A 22,500-nucleotide genomic window follows, 5' to 3' on the forward strand; every position below is an offset into this window, starting at 1 on the left:
CTTATTGTCTTCAAGAACAATAGAAATTAGAAACAATAATAAGGAGTGAGAGTTGAATATGACTCACGTTACTGGTGTGCTAGGTCAGCAAAGTGTTATGTATGCTGGAGAAGTGCCCCCATAAGACCTCATTCATCACTTATTGATTGAGAGATTTTTCATCCATTAAGATTTGCATGTTTCAAGTTGTGATCACTGCAGTAAAAGTAGAAAAACAATGCTCTCTGTTTCTTTTCCAGTCAATCGTCTGCTGTTCATACTTTGTGCCTAGTGATGGCTAACAAAACTATGCTCCCCCAAAAGAACACATGTAATTGTGACTTTTACATATAGAGTTTAAAAAAAAAGCAAATCTGTTGTTTATTTGTGCAGTCCAAAATCGAACTTGCACTATGAACTGTGGTACACAAACACTATGAAATAATCTAAATAATGTTTTTTCTCCTGACTAATTTACATATACACATGCATGAATAAACCCACACAATTTTATAGCATTGTAGTTTCATGGTTTTTGCAGCAACATGAGATTAACATTTCTTTTTGTAGTGGACTTGAGGGCAGCATTCTATCCTAGGCAATAAGCAATGCTAATTTCCCTCAGTGTTTGATTTGTTAATACATCAGATGGTGTTTCAAGCTCTGGCCAGCAACCCTCACTTACTTATGGGTGGAGTGAAGACAACTGAAAATTTAAAAGCAATGTATAACAAATAGAAACAAGAAATACTATAGCAGAATACTATAAATAAAAAATGTAAATTGAAAAAAAAAAAAGAAGTAGTAAAGACAGGGAAAATCCACATCTGGCTGGAGGACAATGGGAACTTTTAAAATATATACTAGGAGCAAAATATCAGGAATCACTAGAAAGGACATGATGAATTTGTTGATAGTGAAAAAGAAAAGAGAACATATTGAATAAATGTATGTCCTGCATTTGTAGAAGTGATATGTTCTTGTCACATGAGCATGGCTCCCTACTTTGAAGTCTGTCATAACATATGGTCTGTAACATCCTCCTTGCTTACTATTAAACGGCTTCAAATCAGTCAGACTGAGTAACTTGTGCTGAGGGATCTTAGTCTTCTGAGGGTAATTTTTAACACACCTTGAAAGAGCAGGTTTTAGACAGCTGAAGGTATATCTAGTAAAATGAAAAATGTGATGTTCAAATAAAATGAAGATGGGTAGCTTTATTGTTCTCCCTCAGAGAACATAAAGGAAAAAAAAACTGTTACAGGATTCAGTTAATAAATAATTACATATTTGTTACACAATAATGAATATGGTTTTATTGAAAATTAGTGTTGTTAAACACATCCGATTTCCATTCTTCATTACGGTTACAGATCTAAGTTGATAAAATGTTTGCAAAGATTTGATATGCTTAGACTTTTGTAAGGAGTTTGACATTGTGTCTCATGGCATTGTAATTTAAATATATCTCCACATAATATCCGTGGAAATGTTAAATGAATTAAAATTGGCTAACTAGAAGTCTTAAAAAGAAAAAAAAAGCCAGTTGGGAGTAATAAATGAAATTGGTATTTAATAATGAGGAAGTAAATATAAAACCATTACTGCTAGCATCAACGTATATTGCAAAGAATTTCCTGAGGAAAAAATGTTAAGAACTCTATAGGCCATACATCTGGATCACTGTGCTTACATCACTGCTTGTAGAAAATATTCTAAACCTTCTAAAGCTGAAGTTATGTATCAAGGAGAAAATTTATGCAGGCTATATAATCAGGACTAGAGGGACTATCCTGGGAGACAGTGGCTGAAAACAGCTTAAGGGTCACAGTGGACTTTGTGAAAAGAAATAAGGGCAGTAGCTGTTCTTCTGCATGTGGCAGATGGTGGAATATCATATCCAATTTGCTTTATATTGTAAGAATGGGAATTGGTAAAACTGGAGAGGGTGCTGGAAAGCACCACAAATGTTAATCAAGTGCCGGAGAAGAAGCCTTATGGAGAAGTATTAAAAGAGCATAGTGTGTTTAGCTCAACAAAAAGAGATGAGTGTGTAAAACCAAGTGAGATTGTGAACATTATTACACTTGGGTCTGTAAGTTTTTCCTAGGTTGTACTTATATTGTGTAGTGGAGACTTCTTTTTTCCCCTCAAATTTTTTACCGTTTATAATGACTCTTATTATGTTTACTGCATTATTCCCATAATTTGAAAAGCTGATGGGAAAATTCATGGGTTAGTGAATGGAGATACGAATTCATCATCCTAAGTCATGACTCAGATTACCACTCATTAGAAACCAGCTGAAAATATTAACACCTATAATTATTTCTGGTTTAAGATTGGCTTAATTCCTTGAGCTACGGGAAGCAGTACACAAAGAACCATGCCCAGCCTTGAAAAAAAAATCCTACAATGCTTACATAATAGAGACTGTCATGAGTAGTGCTGGATTTACTTTGCTTTGCTAAGTGTCAGAGACAAATTAAAATTCTTAGCCTAAGATATATTTTATTAGGAACCACTTCTCGGAATAAGGCATTTGCCACCTAATTAAGTTGCAATTACAATCTGAAGTGTGTTTAATACCTTCACTCCTCTTTCTTAATGTGAGTATCAGAAAAAAAAAAATCCAACACATTAAGTGTACAGTGGCAGGAATTCTAATACTTAGTACAATGCCTTACTCATTTTTTGATCTAAAATTTGAAAATATATTTTCTGATTTTGTCACAAACAGGATTTTGTTGTCATCTTAACTTTTCTACCTTAGTTCTGGCAACAAAACCATCTGTTTATGGTTTTGCTCTACTTTGGAGACCAAAGGATTTGACTTTGCTTTTTAAGTAGATGAGGTTCTTTTAAGTACATCTTGTATTCTGATTTATTTGTGTGTCGGAACTTGTACTACCACTCTGCTGCATGTTTACTGTGGTATTCCCTAAATTGTTTCAAAATATCATATTAGAATTTCTGTTAATTCTGTGATTTCTTGTGTCTCTTTAAAAATGTCGCTGCAAAGCATGGTGTCTTATTCACTGAGACATTAACAGATCTGGAGAAGCCATTTTTTAAGCTCATAGATTTCACTGGTTCTTTCCACACCAAGCATTTCACTCCTCAGTAGAATATTTAAACTCTGTTCTGCTGCTATTATTTTGTTTTCAAAACTCATATATGAGAGTCTTGTAGAATTTCCTTGGACATAGGAGCAAGTGTGATGTTCCATCTGTGTTATGTATCACACTGATGCTGAAGTGAGCCATTTCATTGCAGATTGTAAACTCTTGCATCACATGTTCTCAGGAGCTTCCTAGTTACTAGGAAGTCTTCTGTGCAGAAGCTTATCCAAATGCTTTGTGTATGTCTGTGTCTGCTTAGAAGGAGACGCAGTAGACTCAGTCTTTTCCTGTAAGGAAACTTCACAGAGTTTGTTTACTACAAGAAATGTGGTACTACTTTTGTCTGGGCAGAACTTTGGTTTTCTATCTAATATGACCACTGCTTTTAAAACTAAAGATTTGTACATGTGGCTGAAATTTGAATACGATGGAGATGAAGTGGAAAGCAGAGATTTTTCTTCTTGGAATAATTTTGTTATTGATGTGGAATTTACTGTCCAGTGCTATATCTTGTTCTTTCTATATGTGTCAGATTTCAGATTCTCTTGTTTCAGTTCTCGTGTTTGAACTTTTCTTGTGTGTTGCAACCCATACCAAATGCTACTAGGATGGTTATATTGTAATATCCTGCAGTGTTTTACATCTAAAGGACCTAGGCCCATATCAAAAAGGGTGCATGATTTAGAGGCTCATATTTCAGCAGATAATTATTGGAGAAACAGACAGATCACAAAGAAGTCTGTGGGATCAACATCATTTTGGACCCAAAAAAAAAGAAATAAAAAAGCGTCAAAAAAAATGAAAAGTCACAGACCAGGATATAGTTGTGTGATAAAACTCTGTGGGGAAATTAAATTACAATAGTTTTGTCTTTTATGTATCTCAACAATGCTATTGAGTTTATGGCACTTTTTTTTTTGCATTAATTGTTGCTCCTGAGCAGCACTGAATACTTAGCAGACGTTCTTATTTAGATTTTTTTAAGAAACAGTTTTTCAGTGTTTCTCCTATGTGCATTTGACTTTTAATCAAACACATATTTTCTCTTCTCCTAACTACAGCTAATCCAGCAATTAAAGAAGACACTTTGGTTCTCAAGATTGGATCTGTCTCTATGGCTCCTCAGGCTGACAACCCTCTTAGTAGAGCTGTGCTCAGAAAAGACATTTATCAGTAAGTGTTGGAGGAGGGGTTTGGGTTCTCATAAATGGTCTCAGAAAAATTCATTTTGGGAGAAGTTAATTGATCAATAAAACGGGTACGTGCAGCCTGTAAAAATACTTTTCACATACAATCTTTTGATATTCCAAACCAGGTTTTTCTGATTTTCTTCACTTGTGGGCTTTCAAATCCATTTAGACAAATCAAGTTCTTCTGTGAAGTGCTGATGAATAACAGAATTTAAATGTCAAGTCATTACAAAGCTTAAGCTCACAGATGAGAACATTTTAAGAGACTTTCTTTTATTCAGCTACTACTGAATTCACCTAAGAGAAAAAGAAATTTTTTTCTTGACTACCAAAGTGCTCAGTAGCCGTATAGTGTGAAGGAGATAGATCTTAATAATATAAATGGTAAACATATATTCAAACTGTAGGGTTCTTGATGTCGTGTAGATCAAAGCTGAAAGGAATGCAAACTTCTAAGGAGCTCTTTCCCAGTAAACACATTTTCTGTGAAAATGTCATGCTCTGGATTGTGTCACTAAGTATGTGCAAACCACACTAATCATATATAGGCAGCAAAACTGGTGAACATATGTAATCAACATGATAAAAATCATATATGATCCTTAGTAGAGTTGGCACTGTTGCCAGACATGAAAGTATGGTTGCAAATAATACCAAGTGAGAAAAGTCACAGAAATACAGATGAACAAGTGTCTCATACTTCCCGTTGGTCTGTTTTTCAGATGTGGCAATATTTTTAACTACTTCATAGTGCTCTTCAACAGAAATTACAAACATCAAAATCTTTTTCCCAGCAGTAAAACATTTACTGCCTAGAAAATGACAGCAAGTTTTACTTTTTGTCAAGACTAGGAATTTTAGGAGACCATGAAATATCTCCAGTTTCTCTTCTGATCACTTAGAAGTTGTAAGAGAGTCTTTTTCTTCATATTTCCATGTGGAAATCTTTAAATTAGTGGTTTTGCTTGTATGTTTAGTTATAGTAGTTTGTTGGTTTGGTTGGATGTTTTGTTTCTGTTGTATTATGGAGCTTTCATGGCAGAAATCTTACAGCCTGACACCAGCAACAACTTTAGGTGGCAGGACCTGATCTAAATCTCAGTACGTTCACAGATGAAAGAGATCTTCCCGACATTTGTACATGTTCTTCCTGCTTCTGCCCTCTCTGTCTGACGAGACTCCCATCTGATAACTACTTTGAGAGTTACAGAACCAAATGTAGATTCCACTTTTCTCACAGCAACCAAAAATTCATCAGAAAATCCACTATCATAAATTGAAATCTGCAAGTTCCAGCTTCTGTAAAGTTGTTTCTGTCCCCTAGGGGAACTGTGCAGTGTTCCTTGTTTGCACATGACAAATCAGTGAGTAAGCAACAGGAGGGATGCAATTTACATCTAAAATCAATGAAGCTATGCCAGTTTACATTTTTGAGTCTTTGCATCTGTGCATCTTTGCATCTCTGGCCGTACCTGAAATGCAGAAATTCTGTGCGTTTCAAACCAAAAGTCACTCAATTGCTTAAAGGTTCTGATGTCTTTTTGCATTATGGATCTCTGGGTCTTATATACGTAAATGTTCCAGACTGGATTTGTGCAGTGTATATTTGGTTTTCATAGTTTTATACAGTTACAAAATGCTCCAGTCCTCCTTTGGAAATCGAGTCACCAAATGGGTAAGGTAGAAATAAGCACTGGACTACAAACATCTATCGTCTGACTGTTACTGGCTTCTTTGTGACCAGTCTCACAACGTCGTGCTTCCTGCATCTTTTTCGGAAAAATGTCTGCCATTTTCAGTAATTTCCTCTAACTGCTTCAGTGACAATTTTTCTAATTTCTCAGCAGCTGTCAAATGACTCAGTCTTATCTTTCTTCCTTTAATCATCCAATTATACTAGCTTTAGTGTTTTTAAAATATGTTGAGGGAGAGAGTCAAGTTACTTTGCAGTTTTATGAGACAATATTGAAGTTGGTAGTGGGTGGTCTTCTGGTTTTGGGTAGAGGCTTACTGTTTTGATCTGTTTAAGCAAGCTTCAACACTTTTGAGCGATATGAATTCATATTCTTTAATTAACAATATTAAGATTCCAATTTGAAGTCAAAGTAGTTGCATTTTATAATTACATATTCTTTGATCCAGGACATAGTACAGTTACAGAAGCATGGTTGAAGAAGCATGGTTCATTTTCTTACATGGTAGTCAGTGCTGTAGACCAGTGGAGCTGTGAGTGGAATTTCACCGTTTGTTGGTTTTTCTTTAGAAAATAAGATAATACAGACATTTTTGTGTTGTTAGGGCAGGACATACAGTCTGTATTCAAGGAAAAAAAGCCAAGTGGGATATTCTTAATGCATAGGCCTAATGTTTGTGTTGTTTTCTCCAAATACGGATTTTCTTAACTTACACAGCGTTTGCCCTTTTTAACCTGCCTACAGTAGATGGTACTAGATAGTGAAAACATGTAACTGGAGCTAATAAAGAATGCTTAAAAATCAAGTAATAAAATGAGCAAACTCACACAATGCGTAACATTTATTTTGGTGAAAGATTTGTTAGGAAATATCAGCAGACGTACAAGTAGTACAATATCCAACTTAAGAGACTTTAAAAAAATTACAGCAGTGTGTTGATTACTGAAGACTTAGCTGCTACGGCATTCTAATAATCCCAACATGTCATCTTCTGTCTTTTCCAACCTCTCTTCTCCTCTAATTTGCTGCTGCTGCTTTTAATAGAATAGAAGAAAATAAATCATTGTCTGAACCACTGTCTTTACAGTGTTTCTGGAGTGGGGATACAAGCTTAATTTGCGGTGTCACTTTGGTTTAAACAGTCTTCTGTTTAGGTCTGAACTGCAACCACATGCAATTAGTGTCACTTTTGTAGTGTTTCATGAGAAAAAAGAATTTTTGCTTCTCAGTTAGAAATTGTTCTTTTGGGAGAGGCTGAGAGACTTCGTCATGGCTAAAGGCTGAGTAGAATTTCCAAATAGCTTTTGAACTTGTCCCATAAACATGAAAAACTGAATGTGCTCGTGTATCATTAACAGAATGCCAGTGAATGAAAGGTAAATCTAGTATGGCTGCAGGTCATACTGAATAAAACAGGCCACTTCTGGCCAGTAAGCTGAAGTGACTCCATCTCTGTCTTAGGGAAAATAGCTTACTTGCTTAACTTGGAGAGAGAACTAGATTAAAAGTGGAATGTTGGAAAAATAGTGTACCTCAAAAGTTTGGGCACAAGTATTTTTTCAGGTGATTATTGGAAGTTGGAAATAAATATATTGACATAGTAACTTCAGTTTTCTTATACCGTGTGAAAATCAATCTAAAAATAACTATTTTCTCCAGCAGAAAATGGACTAATTTAGTTTAGACTGTTAATACATGTAGTAAACAAAGGTGCGTGTACCATAGCAGTAAATATAGGGCTCTTGAAAAAAAGTACAGTGACACATTCTTAGCTGAAAACAGTAAGACACAATTTCTCCTTTTCAATTTTTTTTTCCCTAGTAAATCCTAGGAGTTGGTTTGTTTGTTTTAATGATTTCTTATTCATTTCTGATTCTTAAACCCGGTAAAGTGTGTTTGTCTTCAACAAATATGACCAGAATTGCATGTTCCCATCAAGAAACTGCCAGTTCTGTGGAGCAGAACCAGAAGGCCTTGGGATGGGGTCAGGGAGCAGAATAAAGGAGATTTTTGGATAAGAATGAAAGTGAAGCAGCTGCCTAGCCTGGCTAAAGAGAGGGAATCACAGTTAATTAAAATTATGGTGGAGTCAAATAGTCAGAATAAATGAAGTTTCTGCTGAGCAATGAAGGAGAACACCACATTTTTGTGGGTTTTAATTACCTGACCATATTAAACTTGGGACTGGGAGGGCTGCTGCTTGAGGTAACTTAGCAGGCTGCAGAAAAACAAGATGATGTGGTAATTTCTTGGCTGGAATAATCATGCTGTGTGTATTAGAACTGTTGAAGCGGCCAAATGAAGGGTCAATACATTTGACAAAACATAGAAAAGTCTAGCAGTTTTGAGGAGGAAGAGTGCTGAGATAGGGAAATCATGTTAATTTCCCAATGAAGTGAAAGCCAGCTAGTTATTTTATATCAGAGAAATTACATCAGAGGGAAATTTTATAAATGCTGTAACTACAGGAAAAAAAAACAAGCATCTCTGCGGAGGCAAAAAAATGCATTTCTCGGTCCTGGGCTTGCTTTTGTTTGGCTCTATGGTGTCTAGTAAGGTAAAACCACTGGAGCAGGTTGCCCAGAGAGGTGATGGATGCCTCATCCCTGGGAGACATCCAAGGCCAGGTTGGATGGGGCTCTAAGCAACCTGATCTGGTTGGAGATGTCCCTACTTCTTGCAGGGGGGGGATGGATTAGATGACCTTTAAAGGTTCCTTCCAACCCAAACTATTTTATGATTCTAAAATTCCAACTAAAGTTTTTTTCCTCGAAATCCACATAAAACTCTCTTGTCTGTGGATTCTTTGGTACCTAACATCAAAGGTATACTTCTGCTGCAGAGTTAGTGTAATGGAATGAAGAACTTAACTGCAGACCAACTAAACAGAGACTTTTAGCACTTGTGGTGTTTGTAGCAGTGCTTTGTTTGCTTTGGAGGACATCAGTTAAGATTTCTTAATAGCAGTGAGCACTTCTCTAAAAACTTGCATATATATTTTCATGTGGAGAGTGCTAAAAACAATTATGTGGCTGATTCTGTTACAAGAATCCAAGGGAAGCATAGAATCATGGAATAATTTCAGCTGGAAGGGACTTCTCTAGTTCGTCTAGTCCAGCCTCCTACTTAAAGCAGTTTAGATCAAGTTACCCAAGCCTTTCTCTAAACAGCAAACCTAGCAGATTATTTAGATCTGTTTGATAATCACTTGTCAAAAGAACAGACTTTTGATGGCTTTTGATGGTATGAAGCAATTCTGAGGGCACCAGGCCGCAAGATTCTTTTCCATGCATTGAGATGGCTGCACCAAACAGAGTAGCATCCTGGGGTAGCTCGATAAGCTGCATTTCCTTCTTTGTGCGTCTTCATATGTTTTCCCTTTGTTATTTCCTTAGTTCTTTCTCTTTTATTAAAAGCAGCTAATGTAGAATATCAGCATGAATAATTACAGTGCTTTAAAGAAGTGGGACTAATCAAATGTGTCTGTAGACATCTTAACCAATTTGCTGCTCAATTATCTCACATTCTGTGAGATAATTTTGTCATCTTTTTAGGTCACAACATATTTTCCTGTATATACAAACAGTGCCTAGTGCAATTAAGCTGAGCATAGCTGGAATCCTTGAACGCTTTTAGTCGGTGGAAACATGACATTAAGAGGACTGAATATGAAAAAAAATAAAAAATAAGTGTGTATGTTGGGGGTTATAACAATGAATAGCACTAGTTGTGCTAAGCTACCAGCAGAACCAGACAGTGTCAATAGGAAATGGCTGAGAAAACTTCATCACAAGACCTAGCAGTTCTGTTTCTGACTGAAAAACAGGAGGAAGTAGACTCATGGCTCTACTTAAATATGAAGCAGCATGGAGTTGAAATTGAGATGATATTTAGTTGGATTTCCGTATTGGGATAAGGGCCCTATTATACCAAATACTGTACAACTTACCTGCTCAATGATATAGCTAATTGCCAGTCGTCCTCAACATGGTTGTTTTTAACTAACTCTGACGTGAAACATTAATTAATAGAATCCCAGGGAGTATCCATGAACAGATAGAGTAAAATAATTCTGAGGTAAAACATTGTTAAGACAGAAATGAAATGGCTGACGGAGCACAGGCTGTTTAGAAGCTTTTGTGGAAAGGCCTTGCTTGTAAAGTCCAGAATAAATATTACTAAACTATCAGGTTCTGGAAGTTTAGGTGAACAGAATCACAAGCTTTCCTCAGCTTGCCCAATAAAGAATGTACTTGTTGTCCACGCTCTGGATTCATCATTTTTGAGATCCAAGGATTTCATTCATGTCATACATCAAAGCTTAATAGTCCAGGTCTGAATGTTCCATGGTCATTTTCATGTGTAGATCTTTCATAGATCAAAGCATAAAGCTGTCTTTAGACTGTTTTCAATTTGTGAATGTAAATGGAAATTCTTTAAGCACCACCACCCCTCCCCCCAAAAAATAATTACATGTGAAGAGTTTAATCATGAAAAGGTAGCTGTAAATTATCTCCTATTTTTTTTCTTAAAACTTTTCATCAATACAAGTCTTTTTTATTTTAAGTATATCTAATCTACTATGTTTTTCATTTTCATCATTTACTGGTTTCCACTGCTTTTTAACTCTCAAAACATTTACAAATAATGAAACCATGTTGTTTTTCTTATAAAATCTATTTATCTTTATTTCAAGGAACTTTATCTGGAAGATGCTGTAGTAATCATGTAATGCCCATAATTGGTTAACAAAAATCCTTCAGTTTAAAAAAAGGAGTAATAAACAAATTTGTATGTCTGTGCTGATAGTGCTGGAGTACGGGGAAGGAAAGAATGATGGAAGGAGTTTATGCAAGAAACATACGTAGCCAAGAGTCTGTATGGAAATCTGGTTTTTCTTTCAAATGTGGTTTGGAAAATCAAATGCTTTTCAAAACTTTTCAACAGCACCCACATACGTAAGCATCATCTCTTCAGAAATGTTTTTTGTTCAGTGTTAAATGGCTGTGGAATGTATTTATATTAAAAAAAAAACCTATACCTTTAAATTATTGTTACAAAAAGCATAGATTTTCTGTAACTGTAGTATGAATAAAAATGTTAATTGTTTATGTTTTCCTTTTCAAACCACTTAACAGTGAAAAAAAAATCTTTTTTTGCATAGAAGTTTAGTATTCAAATAACTAAATGTTTCCCAGGATATGCACCTAATATGAATAATTTCCTTTTAAGAGCTGATTATTTTATAAATGTTCTAGTAAAACTTATTTTCTGTTATTTTTTTTTTTTTAATACTTCATTGAAGCTTATTTGGTAGGCAAAGAAGGAATTAGCTAATGCTGACTTGAGTTTCTTTATTTGTCTTTGAATAAAGGCAACAAAGATAATCAGTGAAAAAAATATTCATACATAGTTTTTGATGGAAATGTGAGCAGCTTTTAAAATGTGCATGTATACCATAGGGAATTAGAAAATGTAAAAGTTACAGTGCATCATAAAATCTCTATTGCAGTTTTTCTTTAATTTCAAAATGTTTAAAACTGCAGAAGTAGTGTTATATAGGAAAACAACTTTTAGGAGGTAAGAAATCATAGTATCTTGAGGAGAGGTATTCTATTGCATAGAAGTGGTGGAACAGGGTTACACCTCCACTATTTTCAGTTCTTTTCTTCCAATGTTAAGGCAAATAAAATTGTAACAGTGGATATTTTAAGCTTGTTCCTGTAGTTTATTTTCTAACTTTTCAGATTTCAGACCGGTATGTTTTTATTCCTCAAGATATGTTTGGGTTTTTTTCTAAACAGAAGTGTCTCTACATTTGATTGGGAGGTGCTTTTTTTTTTAAGATAATGATCTTTAGCTTTATTAATTGTTGAATTGGGGTTTTAAATCAAAATATTCTTATTAAATAGCAAGTTCTAAATGTTGTCCTTTACTATTGTACTTATACCCATGGTTTTTCTAGCGTAGGAACCTTAGGCAAGTTGTCTTTATCTTCCATGAGAATCCTATACCTCTCTCTGGAATAGGACTTTGAAGTAACGTCTTTTCCTGCTTTACATTTCTCTCTTCTTCTGTCTTTAGTAGAGAGGCAAAAAAAATAAGTCTGCTTAGACCTTTCACCCAGTAAAATATTCATATATATGGATATCATTACATGGAAACACCACTCCTAATTAACATTGCTATGTTTGAGGCTATTGCAGCAGTTATTAATTTAAAACCCTCAGTGGAAACTAATTGTAAAATAACAGCTGGAACTGCCCATTTAGTTTCAGAAATGTAGCTTGTCAATTATCTAATACCAAAAGCTATTCAAAGCTAAATTTATATTTGGAATTCAACTTTTAAAATGTTCAGCTTTAACTATTAATCTTATTTTTACTTGAATTTTTTTTTAATTGAGAGTTTTACTGGAATCTGCAATAATATTTAACTAATTTGCCTAAATACATATATTCAAAATAATTTCCTTATAATGTGATAGGCAGAATAAAATAAATTTCATAATAAAAAAAAATTCTGCAACTTTATCTTGCTTTTTAATTCATCAGTTTAATCACTGTGTGCTCAATACACATACTTTGTTTTCTCTTTCACTTAGTAGCACTGAATTTTTTAATCTGATTCTCAGAATAATTTTTAATTTCTTTGTGCAGTTCTTCACAGAAAGCAAATTGAAATATGCTTTACAGAAACATTCGTATCAAAGAGCACTGTCATTATTGTGTCATTTAAGCATCTATTTGTTGTTAGTCAGGGAAGCTCTTTTGGAAGCCGTATTAAATATGTCAGGGGAAAAAAAGTCAAGCAAATGTGAATAAAAAAATGAATTCAAAGGAATAACTAATTCATTCAAACAGAGCAAAGGTGAAATCTGTAAAATTGTTACAGTTATTTTTTGAAGTCTCCTAGTAACTCTTAAACAATGTGTGTATTTAATAAAAGATTTTAATATTAAAAATAACATCCCTCCTCAATGATTTATTGTTACTTTCAATTTTGTTTTGAGAACTTAATATGTTCAATAATTCTGTCTGCAAAGTTCTTCCTTCCTTTCAGCTGGGCACACCGACTTGGCTGAGGTCTTTGCACAAATATGTGCTTCACCCTAGCAGCATCCCAGCCCTTCCTGAGGAGGTGAGAGGAGGAATGAAATTAATTTTATCGAGATTCACTGGAATGTATTTATGTGTGCCCAATAATCCTGCTCTAGAGGCAGGCAGAGATTCCAAAGAGCATCTTCACAGACCTCTCAAATGCCTTCAGGTTTGACCTGGAAGATCATGGGAACTTGCTCACCTGTTTGGGAGGGACTCCAGTAGCAAGGTGTGGTGAGGCAAACCACTCTGAGTTTGACCACCTTGTGGAGGTGCCCATTCTTTAGCAGCGCAGGGCAATGCAATGGTCTCCCCTGGCCTCGTGTATGAGTTCCAGATCAATGCCTGGCTTGCACACGCACTTCAGTGGGTAAATATGATGGTAACAACCTCATGCTCCATGTTCAAGCCTTGTTTTGGCTGTTTGCCTCACTCTGGTCCATTTGCTAAGCGGTGAAGAAGTTACAGTAGAGTGAAGATTTCAGTCCTAGTGCTTTTGGTTTTTCTGGTAAAGCTTTTGAGTTTACAGTGTGGTTATGATTGTTTCATCATTCAGGTATAGCTCCTTCTCACTAACACCTGTGTGACTGGGAATAGGTTTTCAGACTCCCTTTAAGCTGGCCTGTGGGTTCAGGTTGTGAAATTGTCAGGTCAGACAGTTTAGCTGTGAGCTTGGGAGACAGGCATGAGAGAAGCATCTCTTCAAAAAAGGAGTCTACAAAGTGTTCAATAGCATATTTTATATAATTTATTGTAGCATGTACTCCATTGACTATTTAATCAAGATGCCATCATTTACCAGATTACGGTCAGAACTAAATAGCAGTTGTAAAGTAGAACTTTTGCAAGGGCATTGCTTTCTCAGTTGTGCCAGTGCATTACACTTTGTTCTATAAACAGATTTCTCACCTGTGGGTGATCTTAACTACTGTATGTTCTGCAAAGTCAAGGCTAAGTTAAAGATACACGGCGGCCTGAGCTCAGACTTTCCCTGGTCGTCTGATATTTCTTGCTGTCTCAAATACTGTTTTAACGCCATTAATTAGTATTTGCTGTGTGGAATATATGCAGCTTGACATGTGAAGTTCATACAATGTCAGTTTTGAAATCTGTAGTATGTTTCTGGTGACTGAGTCGAGGAGAGATTAGGATTTCCTTTGTACTGATTTGAGGTGCTATTTACAGGTTTTTTCCTTTTTTTTTTTTTTTTCCCAAAAAACTGCAATTCTGTTGTGATGAAGCCTATTGCAGTGAAGCTAATCAAAATAAAATCAAACAAATCAAACAAAAATTGTGTGAATTTTGGTTAGTTTTAATCCTTTTAAACTTTTCATTGTATTCTGTTATCATTTTATATACTGAAATGCTCAGTATTTTGAACTACTTCCTTTGATATTTCATAATCTTTAGATGATAAATATTTGTACACAGGATTTTTTTTTTTTAATTGAGACCTTAAGGTTATTGCAGTTCTTGTCTTCTCCCTAGGAAGAGTCATTTCTTCTCATTTTTGTTTCATAAGCTTTCGCACATCTTTAGTGAACCCCTCAGAAATCTCATATCTGTATTTCAGCTCAACCAGCTCTGAAACACACCTCTGTCACTAAAATCAGGTTGTGTAACCGTTTGCTTCCTTTAACTCTAGTAAAGGCCCTTCTTCCCATGTGAAAATATTTTTCAAACTTCCCCTGTGTATTGTATAGGTACACAAGAATTAGCCCTAGCAAAAAGGTGATATTGAAGCAGCCTGGGTTTGAATCAGCTTAATCTGCCATCATGCTTTGGGCTTTTGAAACATGGCGCAGAATCTGACACTGTGAACTAAGATTTTTAATAAAATTCTCAGATTCAGCATTAACATTATTAAACATACTGTAACAGTTTTAAAAGGTAAACAAAAAAAGGCCCAGACACAAAGAAAAAAGACACTAAATATCCTTTAAAAATCCCAGGATACCTTTCACAGTTTACATAGTCAGCAACTTGAATGCAATGAAAAATTTTGCAGATATGCCGTAAAACTGGAAAATAAAAGGAAATCTGAAAGCTAGACTTATTTTTTATGTGAGTTTAGTTGTATGGTTTATGTTACAAAGCCACATTATTGAAGTTTTTACATTTCTTTTCTTCTTTCAAGTTACCTCCCTTTAATCCTTCTTTTTCTCTAACCAAGTAGCTTTATATTTTGCCTATTATTGTAAAATACTGGTGGGAATGAGGAGAGGTGTTTGGGTTTTTGTTAACCCAAATTTTTCTGGGAGAAAATAATTAGTTGGTCCTCAGGAGTAAATATAATTTTAAGGGCTGGAGTGGTCCCCCTGTACAAGTTACTTAAGGTCAGTTACTTTACAAAAACTCCTTATAGTTTCTTCCCTGGGTTTCCTTTGCTGATTCTTAAAATATACGATTGAATCCACATATCAAGGTTACTTTTCTGTCTTATATGGTGAAAATTAACATCCAAAAGTCTTGATGATAAATAATTGTGATAAATAATTTATTCTAAAATAATTCAGAAAAGCTTTAAAAAACTTACCATTCTATACAGTTTTTTTCTTAACTGCTTGTAAGTAAATATAATTTCCATCAGATTTGGTTTCAACAAATGTTTTGTTTGTTGAAAAGTATTTTCCAGTAATATATAAAACAGACTTTTTTTTCTTTGTAGTATTTTTAATTATAACAGGATCTCAAGTTAAATATAATGCAAGTTGTGTGCTTCTGTTACTGGGAAAACCATATCCCATTTGTAATGAGACATTTGTTAACTTCTGTATACAGATTGTGGTTCATTCCATAAATATTTGTGGGTTCTCTGATGTCCCTCATAGGGTTTTATCTCTGACAAATTCATACCACAGTTCTTAAACTACTTTTTGGATAGAAGATTTCTTTCTTTTGCAAAACCTTTTGCCAATGTCTTTCATTTCCATTTAACGTTTTTAAGTATTCCTACTTTGATTTTCAATTATTTAGCAAAAAGGATTATCATAAATGTACAGAATGATTACATGTTATTTGAGCATATTTCTCTATGGGATACTATTCAAAGCTCCCATGGCAAAATTAAATCCTTATAACTATTATCCTGAACAACTGAAATGGTATTGTTTAAGTGAGTATGGTTCCTCGCCCTTACTGACTTTCCAAGATAGCTTAGAGTTCAACCACCTTAAGTACAGTCAAAAGTTATGCTTAATGTTTCTTATGTTTAAGTTCTTACTGTGCACACTACTTTATCTGCCATTATTGCTATTAAACCTGATTATGCAGCAGTAAAAAACATATTTAAAAGTTACGTACAGTGCTTTTATTGCATTTCAGAAGCTATTTTAAATCCATAACTTTTTTCTTTTTTTTTTTTTTTACACAACTTGTTCATATTCTTATGGAGTTTATTAGTTGTAGGACACAAAGATAAATGTAGAATTCTTCAGCTTCTCTAAACATTTTTCATGCCCTCTGATGCTTTTGGTTGTTAGGAGTTTTTTTTTTTTTAAGAAGGCAATGGCAAACACTGGTATGTTAATGGCTAACACAAGTGCATGTTGAGAATAATAGAATACAGAGATAGTATCAGGCAACTCCACTGAGTTCAGTGTCAGTGATTGGCATAAATCACAGATACTCCATTTTTCTGGCACAATCGTGTGTGTTCTCCAGCAATAAAAAATAAACAGGTGTGGAGGTGATACAAATAGAACATAGGAGTATCTATACATAGATATATTTTGTACTTGCAGGATAGGAACAGAGCGGATTAGAACTCTTCCTGATAACCGAATTATTTAACTGTTGAATAGTATTATTTAATCTTTGTGTGTGACAATTTTTCAAGGAAAAGGAAGAAACTTGCAGTTTAGCAAATACAGCTGCAAAGCAAATCTGAAATTTTTCTGTTTCCTACTTTAAGGTTGGGTATGTGTATCTGTGTGTGTGTGTATATTCAAGAAAAATTTAGAGGAATGCAATTCTCTGGTACGTGTTTGTTCAGTCTCTTTCAATACACTTTATTCTTCAGACAGCTTGCAGTGGTTGATTTTCCATGTTCTTGGCACAATAAAAAAATGCCTGATACAATATGTAACTGCAAGTGTTGTAGAGGTTGCTTTCTAAAAACAATTTTTAAAATCTACATATTGTACTCTTCACACATTGCAGCTCATAAAAAAAATTCAAGCAAGTATATTTACTAAACTGGACTCAAACTAACCACAGATGATAGAATTTGCTGTTTCTCACATGGGCAAGTGTAAAGAGCTGGGTATTTGTGTGTATATTTGTATCTGCATAGTATCCTTGCTTTTTTTTTTTTTTTTTTTAAGCTCCAGACACAAAGTAAAACTCTGAGTTTTCTTCACAGTCACCACAATTTATAAGTTTTGGGTGCCTCCTGGAGTCGGTTGAACTACCTGACATTGAAATCTGTAGTCTTCATGGTCAATGTTGTGAATAAAAGGGTATTGTCAGTAGATGAGGATATGCCTGATATTGCCCTGTAATTGGAGCTTGCTTAGAACCTCTGTTACAAAACATCTCTAACAAGCATTGTATACATGCTGAATAGTAGACTTGAACCAATTCAGCATGAAGGCTTTATATTTATTTTTTACAAAAGCACTGGTGTATTCTGTGGCTTCCTATGGCAGGATGTAGGTTTCTCCTGCTGCCAAAAGCTATCTTGGCAACATTTTCTAATGAATGCGAATCCTCTTGAGTTTGCGCTCTGCTTGTTTTTGTCTTTACCTGTTCTCTCTAATTCTCTGAGATTTTTATGTATCTTATACTTTTGTCCTAAAGATGAGTTTTGAGGTCAGTTTCCTAACAGGTTTGATTTGTTCTGTTTTTCATCTTTTAAAGCATATTCTGAATGTATTTAAAAGCCTTTACATAAATAACCCTTTTTAAGTGGTGCATCTGTGCACATGTTAAAGTTTACTTTCAAAAAGTTCAATATATTGGTATTAGAGTTTAAGATTTAGCAGAAATATGCTTTTAAAACAAAAGCTACCAATTTATTTTCGTCATGGAAGAAACAAAAAAGTACAGTCCCTTCAGTCTGAAATAACGATTTGTAAATTTGCATTGCAGTAATTGTATTTAGTAACAGGGAGGAATGGGTGGATTTAAAATTAACTGTAAGAATGGGACTCAAAATACATTGCTTATAGCTGTAGCTTTGTTACAGATTAAGATGAGAATCTGTGTATCAGAATTTCATTTGTAAACTGGCCTTTCAAGGAGATCTCTCGTGAAGTTTTGCTACATCCTTCCACGTCTCAGTGTTTCACTAAATTAATTAAAGATGTTTGGAAAAAAAAAATAATGCTTTCAAAAACCTTCTCAATAACTTTAGTCTCTTGTTTCTTTTAGGAAAACTTTCTAGATTTCTCTGTAGGAGTTTATACCCTTTGTCAAAGTTAGTTCTTGAAAACTCTCTTTAATAGTTCTGCTTGACTTTTAGATGTGATTCCGTTAGTCATACTTTAAGAAAGAATAGAAACGATAGTAAAGATGAGGTGAGATCTGTAGTAACAGCATACCTAAAAGCTTTACTTGAAGTGTCTAACAGAACTAACTAGTGAAATTCTGTCAAAAGGTATATAATGATCTCCACAAGCAAGGTATGCTGTAGTGGAGCACTTCTTTCCTCTGCTTCAGTCCTCCTGCAAAGCCAGAGCAAACTGGAAGATGCTGGTGGGGAAGTGGTTTGTTCAGGAGAATATTTTACTTTCATGATGGAGGAGATGGATGTTCAAAAGCTTTTTCTGAGAGGAAAAAAAACCTATAATAGATCTTAGGAAAGCTGGAAGGTTTGGGGAATATGCTTTGTCTGGTTCTCAAGCAGTTGAGAAGAAACCTTTTCTGAAGTTATCTTGACATCTCTTAATTTTCCACATTCCGCTACAAAAGGATCATTTCAGCAGCCTGAGCTTGCCCGTATTCAGGATTAAAGGGCCATCTTTCCATCCAGCCTGTCTAGGTACATTCCTGAGGCAATTTGAATCTTACTTTTGATGCTAGTAAATCTAGATAAATTTAAATATTAGGATCATACAATATGTATTTATTGCATTTCAGAATGGAGAAGCAAGAATCAGTCTGGTTTCACAGACTAGCAGTGGCTAACTAGCTAGTTTCCTAACCTGTGAACTAGGGGAGGTCTGGTTGAACCAGTAGTTTTGTGTCTAAAACTATTTTAAATTTAATCTCTACATTTCTGCTGAATTCCAAATTTTCTAATGAGTTCCAAAGGCATACTGTAGATAAAGTCAAGTCATATAAGAGAATATTCAATAAAAAATAGCATGCCTTAATCATGTCATTGTAGCCTTAAAACACAGAAAAAGTGAAGATTCAAGTGTAGTCATAGAGCTCATAATGTGTATGAAAGGTGCCATTCTTTGTGTTTTGCAGGGAATGATTCATGTGAGATGATCAGATTTGTAGAGATGGCTCTGTTTTCTTCTGCAGCTTGATTAGAAGTTTGAAACTATACTGCCTCTCAGACAGATCATTATATTTTCTTTTATTTCATTACACACAAGATAAATGTTAATTCTCTGGGGAAATGTGAAATACACATTGTTCAATATATCTTATTTCAAGATTACTATGAATAATTTCTGCCTTTTGCAGTCCTAAGAATAAATTATGAAATTTATTTTAATCTTTTTTCTTTCTTTTTTTTTCCCCTCTTCAAAAGTGTATTTAGAAGTAAACTCCCCTTCAATGTATCTTGTTAGGCATAGATTGATATTGAATTTGGAAGTGTCATTAACAATGGGGTTTTAAGGAAGACAAAATACTAGTTTAGCATTAAAGGTAATATATTTCATAATTTTTCATAATATTTCATAATGAATATGGAATTAGTTTTCTGCTAAGACAGTTTTCCAGTGATATTTAAATGGAAAAAAAGCAGTGCAAGGACTTCAGAAAAGAACAGTTAAAGGAGGTAATTTTAAAGATTTTGTTATTGATTGTTACAGTATCATATACATTATTTGAAAATAGTTCCAGCTTGCCATTATGAATACAATGATTCTGCAAAAAGAAAAAAAAATACAAGTGGCATCTTGAGAAACTAATTTAATCGGTGCCAAAGATAAATGTGAATTGACTTGGAAAGATAAATATTCATATTTTAGAGTGGTTTCTTGTTGTATTATTTATGCTATAAACATCTGTTGCAATATCCACATACTGAAAATATACATTAGTACACATTATTTAATATAAAGGAAAAACTGGTGTTTGTTTATTTCTAGTGTTCTACTACTATTCTGTAGAATTTGATTGATGTCCAGGTATGAGTTCGATATACTGACACAACAGTGAAAAGAAATCCTATCTCATGTCAGCATATCAAACACACTGTGGACAGTATGTCTTCTAGCTTGTACCATTGTACCTGCTTGTACCGCACCATTTAAAGAAATTCCATGCATCAGATGTGAAGACTGTGTTCAGTGAAACTCAACCTCGATATTTCCAGGTGAATTTATAGAACATCTGAAAAGACTGAGGTATTGTACCACTAAACTAGGAGAATTAAAAAAAAAAAAAAAAAAAAAAAGTAAAATACAGGATGAAAGCAATGGGAAAATCGCAAGATTATTTACCTTTGCTATGTGGTAAACCAAGTGCACATGAAATATTTGAAAAATCAGAATTAAAGATCCTGTTACTGCCAAACAGCATTAAGGTTTGAGATAAAATTATTTCTACCATGAAACAAAAACATAGAAGTCTTCGTATTATATTGTATTTTGGCTTTTTTGCTAACCCTTACCCCAGACTTCCGCTCCACCCACTTAAACTCTTCAAGCTCTCTCCTCACTGATTTTATTTAGAGAAACTCTATTCCACTTGTTTTTTCTAGAAACATTTGGCATCCAAAAATATCATACGGACCTTCCTTTGGAATTATGCATACTTAAAATTTATACAGTCTGTCAACTGTATATTTATACTACACTCCCTGAATTTTGGTGAATGCTTCAAAACTATAATGAGATTCCTCAAACTGTCTAAACATTAAACAGTGTAAAAATGAAAAACCGATCTTTAAAAGTTCAGACTTGCTCATGCTGTTATTTTTGCTGAGGAATTTAAACAGTAAAATCACAAAAGTAATTAAAGAGATCACATCTAAATGCACAGCTGCAAACTTCCATCTTTGTTTCATTTTATGCTTTTTTTTTTTTTTTCCTGGGAGACTGAAGTTACTTTATAGTTTACCATACCTTATCTTCATAGGACCATTCATACTGTGTGCCAGATACAACTCTAGAAGACAACTGCACTGCAGAAGTTCTTCAACTTCTTTGCAGGCAATTACTGTACCAGAGCCTTTGGAACAAGGGCTACTTTTAAAGGTCTGGTCACCTCACAGGATATGTAGAGCATTTCCTGCCCGTAGGACTAAAGGAAGGAAGCACAGCGCCAAAATGTTTGATGTGTGATCTTCTGTAATTCCTGTCATGTGTTAGTAGCTTTTATATGATCAATGCACTGCTACCAATCCTGACCTTGGTGTTGTCCAGTTCACTAAAATCTGACCTTCCTAAATGAATAGCAAATGGAATTACGGTAGCACCCACCTGGCACCACCACTGTAATTAATGGGTGTGAGGGGGTGTTGTTATTTTTTTTCTCTAAATATGTACCTACTGGATTTTGAAATTAAAATATTTGAGTAGTTACATAAATAGTATACATAAATAGTATCTTGATAAAAAAGGCAGTACTTAATTTTTATACATGTTTTGTATGTTTGCATTCTTATAGCACTCCATATCAGATGATCTCCAAATGTTTTCTATGCAGTTAATTAATTATATTGACAACATTATTTTCACATTATACCCACAATATATATGAGTAAACTGTTGGAAGAGGTTTCTCTTATGGCTTAGAGTTACATAACAAGCAAGTTTAGAGAGAATGGGAATGAAATCTGCCTCTCCTGTTTTTCTTTGGCATGTTCTAGCCTTGCAGAGAGGGATACAGGTCCTGCAGGCCCACAGGAGGCCTGCCCAGGCAGTCTCCCTGTCCCAAACATTCTTGTACACAACATGTGAAGACCTGGCAGACTTAACTCGTCTACGTGTCCAGTTGGGTTTTTCACCTCAAACTCTAACCAAGACAGCATCTTCTATTCCTTTTGAGAGGATATCAGCCACATACGCAAAATAGGAACAAACCATTGAATTCAGTTCTTCAAATTTCTTTTTCTACATGTTCAAAACCAAGTCTCTTTTCTCTTGTGTTATTTTAGTTCAATGAAAATCAATCCTTTTAAAAATTATTTTTGATTAAATAGCTATATGACTCAATAGTTGCAGCTGATGAAACTAGTCAAGTAAAGGACACGAAGTAGTTAGCCAAAAGAAAAGTTATTGTAATTTTA

At 34.5% G+C, this 22,500-nt stretch overlaps 1 protein-coding gene across 10 annotated transcripts in view; it reads left to right on the forward strand.

Moving 5' to 3' along the window:
* The window catches only part of VPS13B (vacuolar protein sorting 13 homolog B), a 465,113-nt gene that overhangs the window by 273,687 nt on the left and 168,926 nt on the right, over window positions 1–22,500 (forward strand). For all 10 annotated transcript variants that reach the window (XM_086741084.1, XM_086741085.1, XM_086741079.1 and 7 more), the window contains one exon: window positions 4,163–4,274. In XM_086741084.1, the coding sequence (XP_086597210.1) occupies window positions 4,163–4,274 (112 nt within the window). The remainder of the gene's footprint in view (window positions 1–4,162; window positions 4,275–22,500) is intronic.

The sequence above is a fragment of the Chlamydotis macqueenii genome, chromosome 2, assembly GCF_036417535.1.
Source record: "Chlamydotis macqueenii isolate bChlMac1 chromosome 2, bChlMac1.mat, whole genome shotgun sequence".
NCBI classification, from domain to species: Eukaryota; Metazoa; Chordata; class Aves; order Otidiformes; family Otididae; genus Chlamydotis; species Chlamydotis macqueenii.